Source organism: Bison bison, unplaced genomic scaffold, assembly GCF_000754665.1.
Source record: "Bison bison bison isolate TAMUID 2011002044 unplaced genomic scaffold, Bison_UMD1.0 scf7180017864213, whole genome shotgun sequence".
Lineage (NCBI taxonomy): Eukaryota > Metazoa > Chordata > Mammalia > Artiodactyla > Bovidae > Bison > Bison bison.
The window spans coordinates 2,801,147-2,824,674 of NW_011494785.1; the positions used below are offsets into that span (position 1 = coordinate 2,801,147).

The following is a 23,528-nucleotide window of genomic DNA, read 5'->3' on the forward strand; positions in this document are numbered from 1 at the left end:
CTCAAGAGTCTTCTCCAACACCACAGTTCAAAAGCATCAATTCTTCGGCGCTCAGCCTTCTTCACAGTCCAAGTCTCACATCCATACATGACCACAGGAAAAACCATAGCCTTGACAAGACGGACCTTTGTTGGCAAAGTAATGTCTCTGCTTTTGAATATGCCATCTAGGTTGGTCATAACTTTCCTTCCAAGGAGTAAGTGTCTTTTAATTTCATGGCTGCAATCACCATCTGCAGTGATTTTGGAGCCCCCCAAAATTTATTCTGACACTGTTTCCACTGTTTCCCCATCTATTTCCCATGAAGTGATGGGACCGGATGCCATGATCTTAGTTTTCTGAATGTTGAGTCTTAAGCCAACTTTTTCACTCTCCTCTTTCACTTTCATCAAGAGGCTTTTTAGTTCCTCTTCACTTTCTGCCATAAGGGTGGTGTCATCTGCATATCTGAGGTTATTGATACTTCTCCCGGCAATCTTGATTTCAGTTTGTGTTTCTTCCAATCCAGCGTTTCTCATGATGTACTGTGCATATAAGTTAAATAAGCAGGGTGACTTACTGTTTGCCAAATACCGCGCTAGGTGCCTTTAACGACCTCACTACACCCTTAGATACTATTATCACCTCAGTTCTGAGAGTGAGGAAACCGAGTCTGAGCATGAAAGCTTGTCCTGCTGCTGCTGCTGCTAAGTCGCTTCAGTCGTGTCCGACTCTGTGTGACCCCAGAGACGGCAGCCCACCAGGCTCCCCCGTCCCTGGGATTCTCCAGGCAAGAACACTGGAGTGGGTTGCCATTTCCTTCTCCAATGCATGAAAGTGAAAAGTGAAAGTGAAGTCGCTCAGTCGTGTCCGACGCTCAGCGACCCCACGGACTGCAGCCTTCCAGGCTCCTCCATCCATGGGATTTTCCAGGCAAGAGTACTGGAGTGGGGTGCCAGTGCCTTCTCCGGAAAGCTTGTCCTGCGGGCTATTAATTCTCAGGCCTGTCTACCTCTTGGTCACTACGCGGTGATCAATAAATATAAGAGGAAGAACAGCCAGCGAGGTTCTCTCAGAGTGGACGTTACACTTCAACTGCAGGCCTGGACGTGTGCTTGGACTGAAAACCCTTTAAAAAGCCCAGGACCACTCAGACCCTGGCAGGCTCCGCCCACCCCGCGCCGAGACCGGAAGGGAGCGTCAGGGGCGGGGCGGGCTTCCGGGGACGGGGCGGGGCCGGCGTTGGTTGGCCGGCTGCAGCCGGAAGTCGGGAGGTTTGGGGTCCAAAGACGCCGGCCTGTGACAGGGGAGAAGGAGGCCTACGAGAAGGTTGCCTCTCCGTCCCTTGGCTCCCGGGGACCCTCGGAAAAATCCAGTGCCCCGACCCTGCGGCCGGCCCCTTCCCCTAGGCTCTCTCCGCTCGATTTCGCCACCGCTATGTGGGAAGCGAATCCGGTGAGTAGCCGGGTGGGATGGGGCGGACCGATGGGCGGGGTTGACGGGAGAGGGCGGGCGGAGTTCCCGGGAACTGCGCCCCCCACACCCCGCACCCCTCCTGGCCCCGCCGGCCGGCTGTTGAGTTCCGAGAACGCGGAGGCCCCGGGTTCGGCGGCTCCGGCAGCACCTTGCGAACAGTGGAGAAGGCTTGGTGGGTCTCCAGTGCCGGGCAGGCTGTCTGTCCCGTCCCAGTGATTGATTTGGACTCGCTGTGGTTACTCTGCTCCCCATCCCTCCACACTGTCGTTTTAGACTGAGTTTTGCTGTCTGGCTGGCGTTTCCTGGGCCTCGAACCTGTGAGTCTTCGTTAGGCTCAGATGTACTTGCCAGCCCTCCACCTCACCCCTATCCAAAGCGAAGGGGCTTTCCCCCCGGACTCTCCCCTGAATGGGCCTAAGAGGAACCGCCGGGGCGCCTTTCCCCTTTTTGATGGACAGCCTGGGAAAACGGGTGGGAGGGGTGGAGGGGCGAACGTGTGTTCTTAGATTTTTTTTTTCTCCCCCGGGTGGACAGAAGTGGTGACCTGGAGCGTTCCCCCTGCAAGTCTTTCTCCCTCCGGTATTCGCATTGTGTCTACATATATTTTTATTTTGTTTTTGTACCTTCGTTTAATATGCAGCTTTAAAAGAGAGGAGTCCGTTTGCCAGGAGTATTTCTATTAGTCTCCTGTTAGAGGCGAAGTCGCCTGGTAACACAGTTAGACGCTGTTTACACCTTTGAGTTAACTGGAAAATGGCAGAATCATGTATCAGCGAATTGTTGGCCAAAATATGTGCAGCTGCTCCGTCTATTGAGAGAAATTCCTGAGTCTACTTTAGTAACCCAGTTTCCATATTTGCAGTAACTCCTTTTCTGTCATCAGTACTACATCTTCCTCGTTCCTGGAATATATTTCCAGGTAAAGAAGAGAGTTATCAGTAAATTTCCATGTTTTTCCCCAGTAGAGACTAGTCTGTTGGTCTGGATTTTTTCGCTGCATGTTGTGGTTCCATCCCAGACCTTCATGTAATGATGGTCATCATTTAAGACTTTTTTTTTTTTTGGCTCAGACATAGAATCCTCTAATATAAGGCCACATCAGAGGAAAGTAATTGCCGGGTTTTGATTTTAGCAAAAATAATTGCAGATTGTGAGAATGTATTCTGCTTATATATTCACTTTCGCTGTCATCAGTCAGTTTCATATGTTATTATTATGTGTGTGTGTGTGTATTCAGTTTTTATTGGCTGTCCTCTTCCTGGTTTCTCCATAACACATCTTTACTCATCTAAGTACATGTCTTGCTCAAAGTCACATGTCTTAAATCCTTCATTATGTTGTAAGCTCCACAGGGGCAGAGATTTTTGTCTGTTTTGTTTCCTGTGGCATCCAAAGACTAGGGAAGAGAGCCTGGCATATAGTAGGTGCTCAGTAAATGCCCCTTGAATTCACAAAGGCCATTGTATCAACACTGGGAAGACTCCTTTGCTCCATTTTTTTTTTCTCTTTCTCCATAACGTACATATCAGAATTCACTATTGGGTCACTGGTGTGTTTGTGAGGGTTATAGAGGCGCTAGTGAATATCTCCTGTATTTAGTTTGTTATGGCATTATCTCACTTCTTTGGAAGGAATGCTTGGTTTTCTCTGAAATCACTCTAGCGATTTTGCTTGATTTCAGTAGAGCAGACTGACTTTTGTTAATTGTGATGAACTTTGCACCTACAAACCCACATTCTTCTTCTGACCCTTGTCTTGCCACTCTAATATGTCTTAATGGTCCTGTGTTTTCTTACTGATACTGTTTTTCTTCCTCTGAGCATATGAATACTATCAATAAGGACAGTTTGTGAAGTGAAAGTTGCTCAGTCATGTCCAACTGTTGGCGACCCCATGGACTACATAGTCCATGGAATTCTCCAGGCCAGAATACTGGAGTGGGTAGCTTTTCCCTTCTCCAGGAGATCTGCCCAACCCAGGGACTGAACCCAGGTCTATTCTGTATAAATACAGCCAGCATCCTGCATTTGGGTTTCCTCTGGCAATTTGTTAGTTTCTTTTAATAGAAGAAGCATCTGGATTGTCTGTCCAGCTGTGCTCCTGGAGTAAAAATTAATTTTAATGTTTCTCTAAACCAAACACAGTTGGGAAGATGAAAAAAAAAAAAAGCATCCTAAAGATTAATACAGATGACTCTGTGTTACCCACCAGTGTAAATTACTGTTTACCATTTCTTTCCATTGAATGGTATAATAAATTCTGCTTTGTGGAGGAAGGCATAGTGAACTGCTTTAATTGAAGATGTCTGCTAATTTCTCCCTGTATTGTTTTGGTAGTATCTATGACTCTGATATGCCACCTGTAATCTGCAAATATATCCCTTCTGGCAAATACACCTCCTGTGTGATACTGTATTCTACTTGCAAGTGTTTTGGGGAGATAACTGCACTGACTCTGGCTGTGGTAATACTAGAAGCAGCCGCCCCCTTCCACCTGGAAAGTCCCCCAGACATGTTTGGAGTGTGGAAAATCACCATGAACTTGCAGCATTTCCTTGGGTGGGGGGAAACCCCACACAAGAAAACCAAGGAGCTATAAATAAACTTTATCTCAGCACACAGTTTTATTTTCCTTTTTCAAGACAGTCATGAGGTTGGTGGTGATTCTGTTCAAGTCTTTTACCAGCCAGGCACCGACTGAGGCAGACCCGGTTGACAGGCGGCATGTTCTCAGTTCCAGTGGGGGTTCCTGGCAGTTCTCCACCCACTGGGGGAGGCAGCCCTTGGCCAGTGTCCCTCAGTTTAGGAAAACGGCAAGATCTGCAGAAAGGACTTGGAAGGAGCACCATCACTGCCTGACTCTGCGTACCCTGACCTTGCCCTGCCTTTTGCTCTCTCTGCCATTGTCTTACCCCTCTTTGCTGAAAATAGATTAAGTGTCAACATTACATGGGAGGGAGTTCCAGCTTCTCTCTGATGACAGAAAGTGAAAAGTGACAAACGTCTCTTAAGATAACAAGTCATCTCTTGCAGTAACAGGGTCTTAGTTCATAAAGAGTGATAAACTCTTGTGCAACTCCCTTTCCCTTGTTAGCTCGGACGGTGAGAACAGTCTAGTGACGTAGCGGAGGGAGGAGGAAATGACTTTGCCGAGATCAAGCAGGTGGGGAAGCCACGGAACTCTTAGCACCCATGTCCTCGCTGCCTCTGTCCTGCGCTTGGCGGGAGCCGTGATGATGTTTGTAAGTCAGCGCGGCACTCCACCTGCCAAGCCTCCTTTTCCTCTGTTGTTTTATCATCACAGCTGAGCTGCTTCCAGACTTCTCTCCTTTCTCTGTCCAGCATCTTGAGAGAATAGTCTTACACTTTCTGTCATTCTTACTCAAACCTCAGCTCCGCCAGCCCTGCCTCTGCCCCAGCACCTGGCTTGCTGGGAGGTCACCAGGAGCTTACGGATCACCATGCACAACGGCCACCTGCACACCTGACCCTCTTCTGTCTTTCTGCAGCATTAATGCCACTGGAAGTGTTTCTCACAACCTCCTCTCTCTTCTTTTGGAATTTTCTGGGACTGTACTTCTTTGGATTTCTTTTCCTTCCTGTGATTTGTCCTTGAATCCTGATCTTGGCTTAGCTGCACTGCCTTCTTCTGTCCTGAAACGTTCCACCTTCCCCTTGTTCTTGTCTCGGTGCGTCTTTCTGAACTCCCAGGCTTCAGGTATCACTCTGATGGCCGTGCCTGCCCAATGTATGCCATTAATCCTGACCCCTTCTCTGAACTGGGCGATGGACAGAGCTACTGGTTGTCTGTCCAAGAGTTCACAGGTAGCATGTCTAAACCCAGCTCCCTGAGCCGTCAAGTCATGATTTCACCCCATCAACAAACACGAGATAAACACCTGCTTACTCCAGACACTAGGAAGGGACCAGTGCAAACCTGGACCGCGTCAGAGCCTATCCTCAAGGGCTGGAGGTATAGTTTGAATGGGGCCAGTGTTGCCAGAGGGTGTCTGGGGGACTGGGTAGGTTTAGTGAAGTAACTTACAGTTTGAGCTAGGTGTCCGAGTCACATGATGTGGTCTCATGGAAAGGACAGAGGAAGCAAAATAGCTGAAGCCCGCGAAAGCAGGAGAGAATGACCCGTACAGCTTCAGTGGAGGAGTGACATGGAAGAAGAGCATGGCTGGTGGGTCAAGTCTAGGTGAGGACATCGCGAGAGAATGAGTGTGGAGGGCTGTAGGGGGCGGCAGCTGACATCTGTGGCTGTGTGTGTGTGGAGTAGGCAGTGTCTTTCATAGACGTACCCTCGGGCTGGAGGGGGGATGGAGGTAGGGTGGGTTCCTCGCAGGGAAAGTTTAGACAGTGTAGTGTCTATGCAGACATGTTCTCAAGATCAGCATCCACTTGGGTTTGGTAACTGACAGGTGCTTCCAGACTTCTCTCCTTTCTGTGTCCAGCGTCTTGAGAGAATAGTCGTACACTTTTTGTCTTTCTTACTCAAACTTCAGGTCCCCCAGCCCCTCCTCTGCCCCAGCACCTGACTTGCTGGGAGGTCACCGAGAACTTTGGCATTGTCTTGGCATTCTCTATAATTGTTCTGGCAATGGGTTTAGCTGAGCTTAGAGAGGTGTGTGATGTGTGCGATGTTTGGTGGTTGGGGGCAACACTGACTAGTTTACGGGGTCCTCCGGTACTTCTGTGAGGTGGGGGGGGGTGTAAATTACTGTCCTTTGTTTAATGATGAGACAAAGGCTCAACCTTGGGTGCATTTTCTGAATAAGGACAGCCCAGTTTTCAACACAGAGCTTTCTGTCCCCAGAACAAGTGCTTTTCCCATTCCAACTTGGGATGTAGGATTTAGAGTGAGTTGAAAAGACCCTGTGGGGAGGGCTGCAGGAAATCAGAGCTAAAGGAAGGGCTCCTGAACTGCGGAAAATCTTTGTGATGACATCTCTGGGGATTCAGGACTTTCTAGTGATGCCGCCCACGAACAGGAGGAGAAAGACAATGCGGCCCTCCTGGAATTGGCATGGTGGGCACTGCACAGGGCTTAGGGGTGAGTCTGGTGTCAGGGCAGAACAGTCGGAGACAAAGCTGGGGGTGCGTGTTCATGGTTAAGGCCTGAAGGGATGGTGTGGGGTGGTTCACCGAGGGAGCCCCCCCTGGCCTGGTGCTCATGCGGGGTGTTGAGGCCTTTGGCACGTGCAGCTTCCCCTCCCAGAGTAGACTTGCTTTGGAAATAAGGTCTGAGGTCGCTCACTCATTTATTTGGCACTTACTATAAGCCAGTGAGTTCTCAGGCCCAGAGTTCACGGTAGTGAGCAACCCAGCAGGCCTGGCCCTTGTGGGTTTGCGGTCTATGCAGTGAGGCAGACATTACACCGATAACTGCACCTTAGCATTCAACTCCAACCATAGTAGAAGCTCTGAAAGAAAAAGCACACTGGAATGTGTAACAGGAGGAGCTAGTGCTGGACTCGGAGATCCATCCGGTTAGGCCACCCAGTGAGAGCTCCTTCTGCAGAGATTTGAGGGACTGAGCAAGGCTTAGCCAGGTACAGTCATCGTGGGAGGGGAGGAGGGCTGTTCAGACAGCAGAGATGCCCCGAGCGAAGGTCCCGAGGCAGGAAGGAGCTTGAGAGAGAAGCCATCTGTGGCTGGAACGCCAGGAACCAGGAGTCCGGCCGGTAGGTAGTTAGGAACAGGCCACGTGTGGATTTGTGGCACCTGTTTAGGATTTGACCTTTACCCTCAGAGGAGGGGTTTTACAAAGATCATTCTGGCTGCTGTGGGGAAGATGAGTTCTGTGTTAGAGAGTATGCGAAGCAGAGTGATGGGCTGCCAAAGGTCTCCACATCCTGGTCACCAGAAAGTGTGACTCTTGTCAGGTCACGGAGCAAAAGGGAGTTAAGATTGCTGGTCAGCTGACTAATAATGGGGAGTGTATCTTGAATTGTACAGGTGTACCCAGTGTCGTCATCACTGGGGTCCTTAAAAGCAGAAGATGGAGATAGGAATGAGTCAGAGGGAGCGTGAGGCTGGAGGAAGAATCACAGATGTGCATCATTGCTGACTGGAGATGGACTTAAGGGAGCCGTAAAGCAAGCAGTGCGATCGGCTTTTAGAAGCTGGAAAAGCCGAGGAAATTGAGCCCCCCAGCAGCCTCCAGGTGGGAACCAAGCCCATCTTAATTTTAGCCTGTGAGTCCCACATCAGACCGCAACAGACCTGTGAGATGAGAAAGTGTGTTCTTATAAGTCACTGAATTGGTGGTCGTTTGTTCTGGCAGTGACTAGAACTTGCACAGATGGACATCTGAAGGACCGTGGGGAGGCACTTAGGGAGCTGTAGTGTGTGGTCCAGGGTTGAGGAGAGCAGGGTGGGTCAACCCAGGTCAACACAGTCACCAAATTGACACACTTATAGTATCAGATAACTGTAGGATTCAACCAGCCAGGATGTTTGGAAGATGGGAACAAGTGGATTCTTGGACTGCTTCAGTTTCTGGAAAGTATCTGTTCCTGTTCTCTTGTAACACTGGTTGTGTTCTTTATATATTCACAATACTAAGGTCAGTCTTCCTCTCCAATGAGTCAGGAAAACCATCAGATTCTTGGAAGAAATCAGAGCCTAGCAATTGAGCCATTTCCAGCATAGTTTGGTGACTTTGTGAAATCTAGTATTGTATTCTCAGCATTAAAACTTAGGGTAAAAAAGGGTTTAGCGATGTTTTGGCCTTGGACTAGTAGGTTGCCGTTATTTACGATGCTGACTGTGTTTCAGCATCACTTCCGTAGGCCTCTGGAAATCAAGCTTGACCATAGGCTTAATCCGTATCACGAAGAAGTGTTTTTAATCTCATCCCTCCCTTCAGCAACTCTTGTCAGCACTTTTATCCTTGGCAGCCGGTAAATCAGGTGGGAAGAGGAATCTTACAGACACTGCCATTTCTTCCTTCAGCGTCTGAAAGCACGTGCTCTGAGGTGGCAGGATTTGCTGGTACTTGGTTTTCACTGTTTCCTTCCACACCCAGTTACACTCGGGAGGCGCATCGCTGCCTTCTGAGTGTCCCAGATGTTTAAGCATCATTTAGGAACCCAGCAGCACATTTCCTTGCTGTTTGTATAGCTTGAGCTCTTTTAGTTGTGAATGGATTGCACCTTTTCCAGCCCGCGTCACAGCCCACAAAAGTATCATTGCCTGAATGAAAGCCAACTTCCCTTGTACCATGAGTTCCCATCAGTAAACAGAACAGAAGGCTGTTGAGTTCTCCTACCCTGTTACATACTACATGTGCTACAAGAATGGATTTGTATTTTCTCTCTTGTAGTCTGTTCAATTTTAAAACTAAATACATGTTGAAACACTCAAGTGATAACAATCGCTCTGCTGTATCATGTGCCATTGATAAGATGTGACTTCCAACAGAGTAATTTAATAAAGAAATTTTGTCAAGAGCTTGTTTTTTTTTGGTCACAGCAGTTAAATTGGGCATTAAATTTGGATTGACAGGTTCTCAGCAATATCAAGACTTTTGCCCATTTTAGCTGGGTAATGCCTGTTTAGCCTGGGTTCCTCTGTATCCTTATCAACAAAGGAGATTGATTTGGGCTCTGTTTGAAAATTGTGTGGAAGTTTATTTGTTTTTACACCATTATATTTGCTGAACACCAGCTTATATGAGCTGATTAACACAGACCGAACATAGGCGTTATGGTAAGAAAATAAAGGATTTTTGTGAAAATCATTATTAAGCTTATATTTCAACTTTGCAAACTGCATGTGAACAAATTTCTTCCTTTACTTTTTTTTCTCTGAAAATGCCTTTGAACTACTTCCTAATTCTTAAGGACCATGTTTTAAAGATGCTAAGGAAGACAAAAAGGGACTAGGACCGAGCACCAGGAACCTGTCAAGTGATAGCATGAATAGATGTAAAGATGCAAACAGTTGAGGATCATGGCCAGAAATCTGAGATGATTTGGAGAGTGTGATTCAATGAAGACTGAGAAAAAAGTAGTTTAGATTAATGGGTAAAGTGTTACTGAGAGGTTAAATAAGATAAGGTCTGATAAACGTGCACAGGACTGAGGACAGCTCATTGGAGGTCCTGGCAAGTGCCTGTGTGCGTGCGTGTGTCCGTCTGTGACAGTGGTAGGAGATACTGGGCCAGAAGCTGGCAAACCCGAGTTAGAGTAGGTGTTAGCGTGCCTGGAAAGGGAACCAACAAGCACAGTGTGTGTAGACACACAGTTATAGTTAGTAAGCCTCCACAGGAGAAGAGGCGGAATCCCCAAAGCACTCAACCGAAAAGAAGATTGAAAAAAAAAGATGAAAAGGGGACAAAGAACAGGGGACAAGTAAAAAGCAAATAGCAAGATGATAAACCTAACCAATCAATAATAGTAAGTAATACTCCAAACATCCCAGTTAGAAGGCAGATTGTCAGATTGGATTAAAAAGCAAAACCCAGCTGTAAATTGTCTACAGGAAACACACATGGAAAATGAAGACACAAGTAGGATAAAACTAAATGGAAAGAGATACACAGTGCTAACTCTAGTTGAGAGAAAGAGTGGTATTAATATTATAGTAGGTTTCAGTGATAATGGTATTATTAGTTATAAAGAATGCCATATCCTAATGATAAAGAAGTCAGTTCATCAGAAACAACTTTAAACATTTATACACCCAATAACAGAGTATCAAGATACATGAAACAAAACTAGTAAAACTGTTAAGGAGAAATAGACAAATCCCGTTTTAGTTGGAGATTTTAATACTCCTGTCTCAATAATTGATGGAATAAGTAGTTAGGAATGAGCAAGGGTATAGAAGACTTGAACAACATTATCAACATCAGCTTCAGCTGATCAATATTTATAGACCATTAATTACATCCAACAACTGCTGAATACACGTTTCTTTTTTTAACTACACAGAGAATATTTAGCAATATAGATCATGTATCTGGGCCATGAACGGAGTCTAAATACATTTAAAAGAATTGGGGTCATAGGTATGCTGTCTGAGTGAAATGGAATTAAATTAGAATTCAGTAAACAAAAGATCTGTAAAAATCCTCAAGTATTGGTAAGTAAATAGTAACCTTACAAAACTCATTGATTAAAGAAATAAGGGAAAATAGAAGATGAAAACCTATCAAATTTGTGGTATGCTGCTAAGCAGTACTCAGAGGGAAATTTATAGTTATAGCTGCTTATATATAAAAAAAGCCACAAATCAGTGACCACAGCTTCCTCCTTAAGAAATGAGAAAAAGAAGAGCAAATTAAACTAAAGCAGGAACAAAGAGATAAAGTTTAGAGTGAAAATCACGAAAATGAAACAACAGAGAAAATGAAACCAGAAGAAAAAATAGAAAAAGGGAATACAAATTACCAATATTGAGAATGAGAGAGATAGTATCACTACATATTCTACAAATGTGAAAGGATAGTAAGGGGATTGTTATGAACAACTGAATGTCAGTTAGTGTGATGACTGAGATAAAATTGACATGTTCTCTCTAAGACACAAATTACCAAAGCACCCTCAAGAAATAAATCACACAAATAGCCCAGTATTTACTAAAAAATTTAAATTTGTAGAAAAAACTTACCCACAAAGAAAACTGCAAGTGCAGTTGCTTGCCAGTGATTTTTATAAACATTTAAGGAAGAAATAATAACAATTTTGCACAGACTTTCAGAAAATTAAAGTTAAGGTAATACTTCACCACTCATTCTATGAAACTGTCACCATGCCAATACCAAAACCAATCAAAGACGCTATAAGACAACTACAGATCAACATCCCTAATGAATGTAAACACAAACATTCTAAAGGAAATTTTAACAAATCAGACCTAATAATATATAAGGTTAATGCATCATTACCAAATGGTGTTTATCCCCCAAATTCAAGGTTTGTTTAATATTTGAATAGCAATCAGTATGTGCTAATCACTCAGTCATGTCTGACTCTTTGTGACCCCATGGACTCTGTGCCTGGGATTCTTCAGGCAGAATATTGGAGTGGGTAGCCATTCTCTTCAGGGGATCTTCCTGACCCGGGATCAGACCCAGGTCTCCTACATTGCAGGCAGATTCTTTACCATCTGAGCCATCAGGGAAGCCCAGCAATCAGTATAACTCATCTGCAAATACACTAAAATGAAAAACCATATGATTATTTCAATGCATGCAGAAAACGCATTTGACAAAATCCAGTATCTATTCCTGATACAAGTTCTGAGCTGCCTAGGACCAGAAGAAAACATGCTCAGCCTGAGAAGGGGTGTACAGAAAAGGTTAACTGAACAGGCCTGGGCTGCTCAAACTCTGCACATTCTCAAGAATGTGCAATGACCAATACCTGTTTTCATGACTGTCCTTTGCTGAACTCCAAAGAACTGAACTCTTGGAATTGGTTATCTAATGAGTGCAATTGCATGGTCGCGATCTTCAGCCATGCTCCATCAGTGTCCAGATAGTTTATACTAGCAATGTGATTGATGGTGAGTTCTAACCTTCTGGAGGTCTGGAACTTTGGCAGCTGAGGTGGGTCACCCACACAGGTGCTATATGCTTGCATGACCAATACCCAGTAGAACCCCTGGACACCTAGGCTCAGGTGAATGTCCTTGGTGGGCAGCCCTCTGTTGCCCACAGAGTTTCTGGGAGAATTAAGTGTCCTGTGTGACTCCAGTGGGAAGGGACACTTGAAAGCTTGAACATGGTTCCTCTGGACTTATCCCATCCAATTTCCTTTTGGTGTTTATTTCACTCTGTATACTTTTACTGTAATAAACTATAGCCATGAATCGACCAACTCTGAGTCCTGTGAATTCTTCTTTCATGAGTCTCAGGTTGACCTTGGGGACCCCTGACACATGGGACATCTATGAAATACCTGTATCTAATATTAAACTTAGTAGTCAAAGACTGAATGCTTCCCCACTAAGATCAGGAATGAGGCAGTGATGCTTGTTGTTTATGTACCTTTATCCTGGAAATTATAACCAGTGCAGTAAGACAAGAAAAAGCACAGAAAAGAAAAAACAGACATCTGTATGCTAGAAGAAAGAAGGAAAGCTTCTGTCTGTATGATGCCTATATAGAAATGTGATGAAATGTCCAGAAGTTTTCTAGAATTAATAAGTGAGTTTACTAAGGTTGCCAAATACAGAAACCATATCCCCAAATCAACATATATCTACATACTAACAACATTCAATCAGAAATTGAAATTTCAAATGCAGTTCCATTTACAATAGATTCAAAAATAGGTATGAATCTTGCAGAAATGATGTGTGGGATCTGTACATGATGTGTGGGATCTGTACATCGAAAACTATAAAACATTATTGAAAACAGTTAAAGAAGATGTAAATAAGTCAAGAGACATACCTCATTCATGGGTTGGAATACTAAATATTGTTGAGATGCCAGTTCCAGGTAGCTCATTCACTATTCAATCCCAGTCGAACATGAATGGACCTAGACTTGCCAAAGCAGTTCTGAGAAAGAAGAACAAATTTGGAGTGCTAACCAGACCACCTGACCTCCTCTTGAGAAACCTGTATACAGGTCAGGAAGCAACAATTAGAACTGGACATAGAACAACAGACTGGTTCCAAATAGGAAAAGGAGTACGTCAAGGCTGTATATTGTCACCCTGCTTGTTTAACTTCTGTGCAGAGTACATCATGAGAAACGCTGGGCTGGAAGAAGCACAAGCTGGAATCAAGATTGCCAGGAGAAATATCAATAACCTCAGATATGCAGATGACACCACCCTTGTGGCAGAAAGTGAAGAAGAACTGTAAGAGCCTCTTGATGAAAGTGAAAGAGGAAAGTGAAAAAGTTGGCTTAAAGCTCAATATTCAGAAAACTAAGATCATGGCATCTGGTCCCATCACTTCATGGGAAATAGATGGGGAAACAGTGGAAACAGTGTCAGACTTTATTTTTTGGCGGCTCCAAAATCACTGCAGATTGTGATTGCAGCCATGAAATTAAAAGACACTTACTCCTTGGAAGGAAAGTTATGACCAACCTAGACAGCATATTAAAAAGCAGAGAGATTACTTTGCCAACAAAGGTCCATCTAGTCAAGGCTATGGTTTTTCCTGTGGTCATGTATGGGTGTGAGAGTTGGACTGTGAAGAAAGCTGAGCACTGATGAATTGATGCTTTTGAACTGTGGTGTTGAAGAAAACTCTTCAGAAGATCCAACCAGTCAGCCCTAAAGGAGATCAGTCCTGAGTGTTCATTGGAAGGACTGATGCTGAAGCTGAAACTCCAATACTTTGGCCACCTCATGCAAAGAGTTGACTCATTTGAAAAGACCCTGATGCTGGGAACGATTAAGGGCAGGAGGAGAAGGGGACGACAGGGGATGAGATGGTTGGATGGCATCACCGACACAATGGACATGGGTTTGGGTGGACTCCAGGAGTTGATGGACGGGGAGGCCTGGCGTGTTGCAGTTCATGGGGTCGCAAAGAATTGGACACAACTGAGCAACTGAACTGAACTGAATGCTACCTGATTAAAAGATTGAGTATGAAACTGGACTTCCTAAGTGGCACTAGTGGTAAAGAATCCACCTGCTAATGTAGGAGATGCCAGAGACGTGGGTTCAATCCCTGGATCGGGAAGATCCCCTGGAGGAGGAAATTTCAACCCACTCCAGTATTCTTGCCTGGAAAATCCCATAGATAAAGGAGCCTGGCGGGCTACAGTTCAGAGAGTTGGACACGACTGAGCAAGCAACATGACATGAAACTCCACTCAAAACCGTGTATTCAAAATAGAAAAAATGTTTATTAGAATAGAAGGTCTAGAAGTAGGCCCACAAACATGGACAACTGATTTTTTAATAAAAGACTCTGTGGAAAAGGGCGGTTTACTCGGTGTTTTGTTAGAAGAAATGTTTAAGCCCCTGTGCCAGTGAGATTCCCCCCATGCTGATGGATTGGTGTGCAGCCTTGGAGATGTCACATCGGCCCCAGGACCTGCTCTGACCACTCCTGGGTTGGTACAGCCTAGAGCTTGCGCACAGCCTTCCCACTGCCACTGTTGATTCCATGTGGGCTCTTGTTGGCTTTCCCTGGTTCTCTATGTTAACTTTTTGACTAGTCTGCCATTCTGCTTATATCAGAGCTTCTCCTTAATTTCATGAAAAGATTGCTATTTTTTTTTTCCAATAATGTTCTTAGGCATGAGGTTCTCTACTCTTTGTTCATGTAGAGCCAGCCCCCTCAGGCAGATACATGGATCTCTGCACCCTAAGCAGGGGTGTACCTTTGCTCCGGTAAATAGAACCCCAGTGTCACTGTGCCTGGAACTGGAGATGGGAGCCTGTTCTTCCCAGAGTGCCACCTTCCTCTGAGTGGGCACTGGGCGAGAGGGGAGATGACAGCCCTCGGTCGTCTTGACTTACTCCTCCTGCCATGAAAACTTTACCCTGGGAGCAGACTAGGTGGAAGCAGTCAGGGCCCCGTATTCACAGCATGTTGGGTCTGGACGGGAGCTTCCACCAAATGAGTGGGGGCTGGGTAGAGGAAAGGAGACGAGTCCTTGGTGTTGTCTGCCCGAAATAGACCTTTCGCACGTGGGGGCAGGCAGCCCCTTCCAGGGTGTCGTAGCCCCAGACTAGCAGCTGGACAGAGAGGAAACCCCTGTCTTCTTGTCTGCAACACAGAGCAGGGGGAGCAGGGCTGATGGAGCAGACCTCAGCTCAAAGGCCAGACCCTCCCTTGCCTGCTCTGAGACTTCGTAGATTTTCTTGAGCAAATACTTCTTTTGCTTTATGCTCTTAGGATAGTTTCCAGAGACTAAATGTTGTTGTTCTTTAAAATAATGTCCACCAGTTAAAATGCAGTTTTGTCATTCCAGAAGTTCCACCCTGTTTCTAAGCTTTTGATGCCTAGTTTTGGACCTTCTTCCTATAATAAGGGGGGCTTTCCTGGTGGCTCAGATGGTGAAGAATCTGCCTGCAGTGCAGGAGACCCAGGTTTGATCCTTGAGTTGGAAAGATTCCTTGGAGCAGGAAATGGCAACCCACTCTAGTATTCTTACTTGGATAATCCCATGGACAGAGGAGGCTGCAGCCCATGGGATGGCAAAGAGTTGGATGCAACTGATCGACTAACAGTTCATGCTTTGACACATATAAGAAACAAGGAGGTTTTCATTACCAAATATTATTTCCTCAAGGTGTTATGTTTATACTAACCAAACAAGTGATACTTACTTTAATAAACTCATCAGAGGGTTTTAGCCATCTGGAATGTCATTTTTCTCTCACAGGCCAGGATTTTGACTTTAAACTTATCTTCCACCTGGCCTTTCAATTTGATGATCCAAACTGATTGCTCCCAGGCCCCATAAATATTCCCTTTGGAAAAGCTAGCATTGTAGACGGGCTCCTCCAGCATACGCATTGCACTTGAAAATTTACAAACCGTTTTTTTCCACTTTACATTAACTTTTTTTTTTTCTCCTCAGCCTGATGTGCAGGAAGTATCATTGTCTTCCAGTTAACCAGAAGATCAAGCAGAGTATGGCATCCTGGCTGATCGAACCCATCTCGCTGACATTTATTGACTGCCTCCTCTCTGGTGGACAGCTTGTACACACTCCTTTTGTTGCCTATAAATGTATCATAACCTCGATACATTACTTCCGTGGTTACAGTATTTTAAAGGTATTCACTGAAGCTTGACTTACCTCTTTGAGCCTAATTATATACACTAGTCATTCCTTTGGAGGGTGAACTTGTTGAAAACTATACAAGTTAGTCTTGTGAACTGAGTCTATAGAAAGAAAGTCATAACATCTGTGAAGCAAAGCAGTCACGTTCACCTTTAGCCCCAGAGGAGAGAAGAGACAGGGGGCTGGCATCTTAGGGAAGAACCGACGCTCCAGAGGCCTCGGGTATTTCTAGAATCTTCTTTGAACTGCCAGCTGTGTGATTCTAGACAATGTAATTATCTTTCCTCTATTTCATTCCCCCCCCCCCCAACATTAATTGGAGAATAATGACTTCTCTTGTGCCTTGGATTGTGGAGGAAAACATTAGTGTAAGTTGACGAGGAATTTTATAAAATCTGAAGCTCCTTAGGGCAGTGGTACCAGCCTGTGGTATGGCCCTCTCTGTACAGGGATGATAAGACAAGTCTGTCCTGGGCACCCCTCTGACCTGCTGACACACACACAGCTGCCTTTGACGGGCCTCCTGGAAAGGACTTTGGTGAACACGCCCCCTCATGACCTGGCTCACAGTGTGGTCCTGGGTTAGTGTGACGCACTGCAGCACACCGGTTGCTTGTATGCTGTGTCCGGGGGGCTTTTCTACTTCCCATCCCTTTTCTCCTCGATGGAACTCATAAGCCAAATATTTATCTGAACTATTTCCTTGAAATTCATCCTTCCCAATTTTTCAAGTTATTTTCGGAAGAAAAACTAAATTTAGGTCACTGTTGCTTTCTGTGTAAATGGGCAAATTAGGTGAACAGTAAATCATAAGGAAGAGTAGGCGCTGTGAATAACTTACACAGCTGATCTTAAAATTTAAATCACTGCCTTTATTCCTGGTAAAATATATAAGGTGGAATGCAGGTGCTGTGTGTTCAGCTGCGAAATCACAACTGACTCTGCGACCTCACGGACTGCAGCCTGCCAGGCACCTCTGTCCATGGGATTTTCTGGGCAAGAACACTGGAGTGGGTTGCCGTTTCCTCTTCCAGGGGATCTTCCTGACCCAGGGTTCAAGGCCGTGTCTCCTGCGTTGGCAGATGGATTCTTTACCTACTGAGCCACACAGCAGAGCCTAAATCTACAGCTCTTGCTCTGAGGGTGTTCTGGTTTTAATTTCTTAGCAGCCAATCCACTTTAAAACATGAAGGGAAATTCCTGAACATAATTACAAAGCATTCCTTGGAGAGAGTTTCCAAACAGGAATGAAAAAATAACAAGCCCCATCCCCTGTGCTCAGGTACTGTGCTTGGTACTCTGCAGGACTGGGCGTCATGTCTCCCAGCAGCCAGGGAAGAAGGATCTTCTCATCTCAGGTCTGTGAGAAGGAAACCGGGCATAGAAGGTTTCTCAACAAGGGCATAGAAGCTTAGCCCAGGTGAAACCACTTCTGGATACTTTAAAGAATGAAATTTTTTCCAAATTACCCAAGTACTACATATTCTTTGCCAAAAAAAAAAAAAAATCAGAGATACAGGAAATTAAAGTTTTGACAAATCATCAGTAACCGTTTAACTTTGTGTGTGTGTGTATGATGAAACACACACACATACACACACACACACACACACACACACACACACACAGCAAAGTCTGAATGATACACAGTTAAGTGAATAGTATTGATTAACCGTGGAGAAAGCAGGTGAGAGCCACCAGGAAGGGAAGTGATGGTCAAAGAAGTCTTTAGCTTTATCTTGAATGTTCTGCTTTTTTGCAAGGAGAATATTTTCATATATTAGCTGTGCAAATTTAGTAATTTAAAAACCCTTAGAGAATGAGGAAAGAAAGCTACATTCTAGGTAAAGTTGAATCTTCATGACTCACCTCTTTCCCTCTTTTCTGGTGACCTCCTCTTCATCACATTCTCCATCCAAAAGTGTTTAAAACTTTCAAAAATAATAACATGTACATGATATAGACAAGATTATAAAGTCATTGATAAGGAAATATAAGGCAGTGTTCCATCGTGTGGAAGTGCACAGACCCTGGGTCTGCACTGCCTGGGTTTGAACCCTGGCTTCCCTGTTGTGACCTTCTCATTTATAAATGTGGGGTAGTAATAGTACCTATGTTACAGGGCTGTTGTGAGTGTTGCTCGTGCAGTACTGGGGACAGCATCTGGCAACTAGGAAGAGCCCATCCTATAGATCAGTCCTGGGTGTTCACTGGAAGGACTGATGCTGAAGCTGAAACTCCAGCACTGGCCACCGGGTGCGAAGAGCTGACTCATTTGAAAAGACTGATGCTGGGAGGGATTGGGGGCAGGAGGAGAAGGGGACGACAGAGGATGAGATGGTTGGATGGCATCATTGACTCGATGGACACGAGTTTGGGTGGACTCTGGGAGTTGGTGTTAGAGAGGGAGGCCTGGCATGCTGCAGTCCATGGGGTCGTAAAGAGTCGGACATAACTGAGCGACTGAACTGAAGTGAACTGAACTGAAGAGTTATATAAGGGTTACTATTATTACTATTATTATCCTAACATTCAGAGAAAAAGCCGTGTTAAACGTATATCCATTTGGACTTTTCTGTGTGTATGCATATACACGTGTGCATATATAGACATATACACATTTATGTGGGTAAAGATAGATGTATATTTTTATTAAAATTGGATCATACTGTTTCCATTTATTATAGCCTTCTTTGTACTCTCAATACTATATTTTACAAACATCTTTCCATGCCACTAAATGAAATATGAAAATTAATTGCTTTTTTTAAAGATACGCCACACAGCTTGCAGGATCTTAGTTCCCTAGCCAGGGATTGAGTCGGGCCCTGGCAGTGAAAACTCTTCAGTCTCAGCCGCTGGACCACCAGGGAGTTCCCGAAATACGAACGTTTAAAACAAAAATCAAATGTGTCAGTATTTGGTTTTAACTAGTAGTGGTAGCGTGGATCCTTCAGCCAAATACATGAACAGAGGATAAGCCACATTTCTCGGCGCTAAACTGAGAAGCTGGAGTGCTTCTTGGTGCTGATACAGCTTGCTTAAGTGGTGGCAGGGACATCGATGCATCCACCCAAGTGTCTGATTGATTGTCATATTTGTTAAGCAATGATCGTCAATATTTTTTTTTAATTAAACACCAAGATTTTTTAAACAGACTGTGGACAGTTTAAGCGTAAAACTAAAATTTGTGGTTTACTTCATAATCGCAGACTGAATCGAGGCTTCCCAGGTGGTACAGTGGTAAGGAACCTGCCTGCCAGTGGAGGACATGAGAGATTTGGGTTTGACCCCTTGGGAAGATTCCCTGGAGAAGGAAACAGCAACCCGCTCCAGTGTTCTTGCCTGGGAAATCTAACAGAGGAGCCTGGCGGGCTCCAGTCCTAGGGTCGCAAAACAGTCAGACGTGACTTAGAGACTGAGCATGCACACTGAAGCTTTCCTCTTTTTTTTCCTAAACAGCCCACTCTGGGAACTTCTCTTATAAGCAGTTAATCCAAAACCTCCAAACTGTTTGTCCAGCAGTTGCTGCTAAAAACTGGAACTTTATGTTCCATGTCTGATGTGCAAATGTGATATTCATCATTTTACATGTTTATCTTCAGAGCCAATATGCAAGACACTATGCTGTTTGTCAGCATCAGAGTTGACATTACAGATCTTTGTGAGAAGAAAAATGATGTGTAGAAACTTCATGGTGTCCAGTGGCTAAGACTCAGTGTTCCCAATGCAGGGGGCCGATGTTCAATCCTTGGTTCGGGAACGGGATCCCACATTGCCACAACCAAGATGCGGTGTGGATGCTAAGTCACTTCAGTCATGTCCGACCCTTGGTGACCCTATGGACCGTGGCCTGCTAGGCTCCTCTGTCCATGGGGTTCTCCAGGCAAGAATACTGGAGTGGATTGCCATTTCCTCCTCCAGGGAGTCTTCCCCACCCAGGGATCAAGCTTGCGTTTCTTAAGTCTCCTGCATTGGCAGGTGGATTATTTACCACTAGCGCCCCCTGGACCTGCAGCCAAGTAAATATATTAAATAAGTAAAAATTAAAAAAAAAAGTAATGTGTAAACAGTGCACTGGTTGCTAAGAAAACGATCTCTTCCTCTCTCCGGCACTTCAGGAGATGTTTCACAAAGCAGAAGAATTCTTATCCAAGACGACAGACAGCGAGGTGGATGAGATGGACACGTCAGACACACAGTGGGGCTGGTTTTACTTGGCGGAGTGTGGCAAGTGGCACATGTTTCAGGTAGCGCCCCTCTGGGTGGGGCGGGGGTTAAACGCGGAGCGTCGTCATGCTCGCGTGAAAAATCAGTAGAAGCTGCACCCGCCAGAAACCAAACCTTAGGGAAGTCAGAGAGCGGAACTAAAAAAAAAGTCAAACTCTTCTGGCTCCTCTCCCCTTCCCCAGATTTTCAGTGTTTTCTTAGAAGGTACGGTGTATGTTTTCTGTGTGTCCAGAGGGTGAGCGTGTCTGCGGGATGAGCGTGTCTGCGGGGTGTGTGGGCTGGGCATGTGTGCGCAAGGCCAGGCCTGGTTTGGTGGACAAATGATCAGGGAAGAGACCAAGCCTGCATGAAGCGCCTCTGTGCTCCCAGTATCAAGTCAGAGGGTGTAGATATGTGTTCTCCTCCAGCCTCATAGCAGCCTGAAAGCAGATGCTAACACTCTCTTACAGCCAAAGACTGGGAAACTCAGGAAAGTTAATGTAACTGGTCCCGAGTCACACAGTTAATTAACAGTTAAGCTGAGACGTGAGCCCACACTCAAAAGTTTGTGGTCTTTTTTCTTTTTTCACTTACAAGGCTACTTAAAAGATTTGATTTGAGCCACTTAAGATGTGTCATTTTGGCAATAATCTGAAAATATTGCAATACTTTGGAAAAAGGCCTTATAACCAGTCGTTAAAGTTTTTTGTGTGTGTGTGCTGAAAATCCTTAAGCCTTTGCCCACATGTTGTCTTAGCCGATTCTCCCCATGTGTTGGTGACTAGGACAGGTCAGCAAGTTTCCTCTGTCCCTCCATTCTCTGTCTTGTCCCCCAGTACCTGCCTCTGTGGCCAAGCCGTTTCTGTGAACAGCTGGTAAATGAATTTTCTGGTTTGTCTTAAAGCCGGATACCAACATTCAGTGTTCAGTTAGCAGTGAAGATATCGAAAAAAGCTTCAAAGCAAACCCTTGTGGCTCCATTTCTTTTACCACTTCCAAATTCAGCTACAAGATAGACTTTGCAGGTATGTTTTTTTCCCCTAATAGTTGTGTGTTCTTAGTGTGTTGATATGGTGAAATCTACAGTTCTGCAGATCAGGATTAGTTGATATATTAATATTTGCAAACGGCAAAGTGAACCCTTTTTGTAACACATAAAGATGCCTCTACAAAAATTCAACATTTACGATCTTTTGGATTTGCCTTTTATAAAGGTGTGTTCATATGCTTATAGATACTGATATATATTGAGAGTTTCGTATCTCTTGAGTTCATATAATGTTTCTCACCTAAGGAAGACAAAACGCCTCTAAGCCATTGTGTTGCTCCTTATCCTTTCAGTCTCTTGAAATAGGTAGGAGCCATCAGGTGATTTCAGGATCAACCAGAGCAGTTACGTGACAAAGTCCTAGGTGGCCGGTTCTAGTTTTAAGGCCAAAGTTCAGCCAAATGACCCATCTCTTGGTGTCTTGCCTAGAAAACCACTCTTCAGTGGACATCGCCTTCAGCCACTTTCTGATTTCTGGCTCTCTCATGGGTTAGCCAGCTAGTCTGGAAATCAGCCCCACTTGGATTTCATCTGTGATGAAATTAATCCAGGATGGACATTCATCTGTGATGAAATCCAAGGGCATGCTTTTAGGGACCCCTTGACAAACCTCTTGCACTCACACTGCCTTCTCCAGTTGCCAGCCTCAGCTGTTTACTGCTCAGAGGCAAACAGGACCTGGAGGGAGGGCGGCTTTCTTAACAACAGTGCCTTTGTGCTGCCACACAGCTCTGTCATCCAGGTCAGGTGTTCTTTCCTGGTTCCTGAGACTGGAGTCCTTATAACAGTGAGCGCTGGCTGTGGTGGGGGGTAGGGGGCTAGTGAAACTCAGGAGATTCCCCTAGAGGAGCCAAGGCCCAGACATGCTGAAGGGGGTTAAATTGTCCACTAAGACATTGATGCAGCCAAGTCTCCAATGACTGCTATGCCCCCAGAGTTGTTTATTTGTTTTTAATCAAGAGTTAGTGCTGACTACGGAGAAGGCAATGGCACCCTACTCCAGGACTCTTGCCTGGCAAATCCCATCGACAGAGGAGCCTGGTAGGCTGCAGTCCATGGGGTCGCTAGGAGTCGGACACGACTGGGCAACTTCACTTTCACTTTTCACTTTCATGCACTGGAGAAGGAAATGGCAACCCACTCCAGTGTTCTTGCCTGGAGAATCCCAGGGATGGGGGAGCCCAGTGGGCTGCCGTCTATGGGGTCGCACAGAGTTGAACATGACTGAAGCAACTTAGCAGCAGCAGCAGCAGCAGTGCTGACTAAGCATAGCATTTTTTACATTAGGCAAATTGGCTGCCTTTAAGGGGCCCGACACTTGTCTTAGACAGAAGGTGCTGGTGGACGCGTGAGGCTGGTGCACACCTGTCAGTGTTGAAGCTGCACTGAGACGTCATGACGTGCAGACCTCAAGCTTCACGTGGAGGGCAGGACTCGTCAAAGCGTTTGGTCGGTGCTCCAACAAGCCACGAGTCTTTGAAAGAATACTTTCTAGTGAACTGTATCTGGGGGAGCATTTCTCTTGGACAGTGCAGTTTATTTAAAAAAAAGGAAGTCTATCAAAGAACAAGAGTCACATAAACACCAGCTCACACCCCTCTATGTAATGACACTGTTTCGAAAGTGTAGGTATTAGCATTTCCCACGTACATTGGCAAAATTAGTCCCCATCATTTTGTCACAAGCCAGCTCAGCTTCTCTTTATAAAAAAACTGATGAGAAGTAAGCTCAAGACAAGCTGGTATAAGGTGAAGGCATCACAGGCTTAACTCCGTGTGCTGAGACGACGTTGCTTTCTCACTGCGTGGTGGCTGTGCCAGCGTGTGCAGAGCCTAGGCGTACAGGAGGGGTGAGCACACTTCTCACAGCAGCAGCCCGGCTGCGTGGACCACCTCCTCTTGGCGTGGGATGACATCCACGTAGACAAGGTGGTGAACTGACCAGAATCCCCTCGGTAAGACTTAGCGCCTACCTCGGTGGGGATGATGAGGCGGACCTGGCAAATACCGCCATGGCTGAGAAAGAGAGGAGAGAAGAAAGTGATACATCAGTCAGTCCATTAGCCTCTTAGCACTGCATCCCTCGTGTAAGTCTG

The 23,528-nt window shown here is 45.3% G+C and overlaps 1 protein-coding gene across 2 annotated transcripts in view; it reads left to right on the top strand.

Annotated features, from left to right (window-relative positions):
- The first annotated feature begins 1,230 nt into the window (after positions 1–1,230).
- The window catches only part of PARP11 (poly (ADP-ribose) polymerase family, member 11), a 30,450-nt gene continuing 8,152 nt past the window's right edge, over positions 1,231–23,528 (top strand). Inside the window, exons 1-4 of one of the 2 annotated variants that reach the window (XM_010844996.1) lie at positions 1,231–1,434; positions 15,970–16,168; positions 20,298–20,426; positions 21,290–21,410. In XM_010844996.1, the coding sequence (XP_010843298.1) occupies positions 15,974–16,168; positions 20,298–20,426; positions 21,290–21,410 (445 nt within the window). In that variant the 5' untranslated portion in view covers positions 1,231–1,434; positions 15,970–15,973. The remainder of the gene's footprint in view (positions 1,435–15,969; positions 16,169–20,297; positions 20,427–21,289; positions 21,411–23,528) is intronic. The other variant, XM_010844997.1, reaches the window with a different exon arrangement.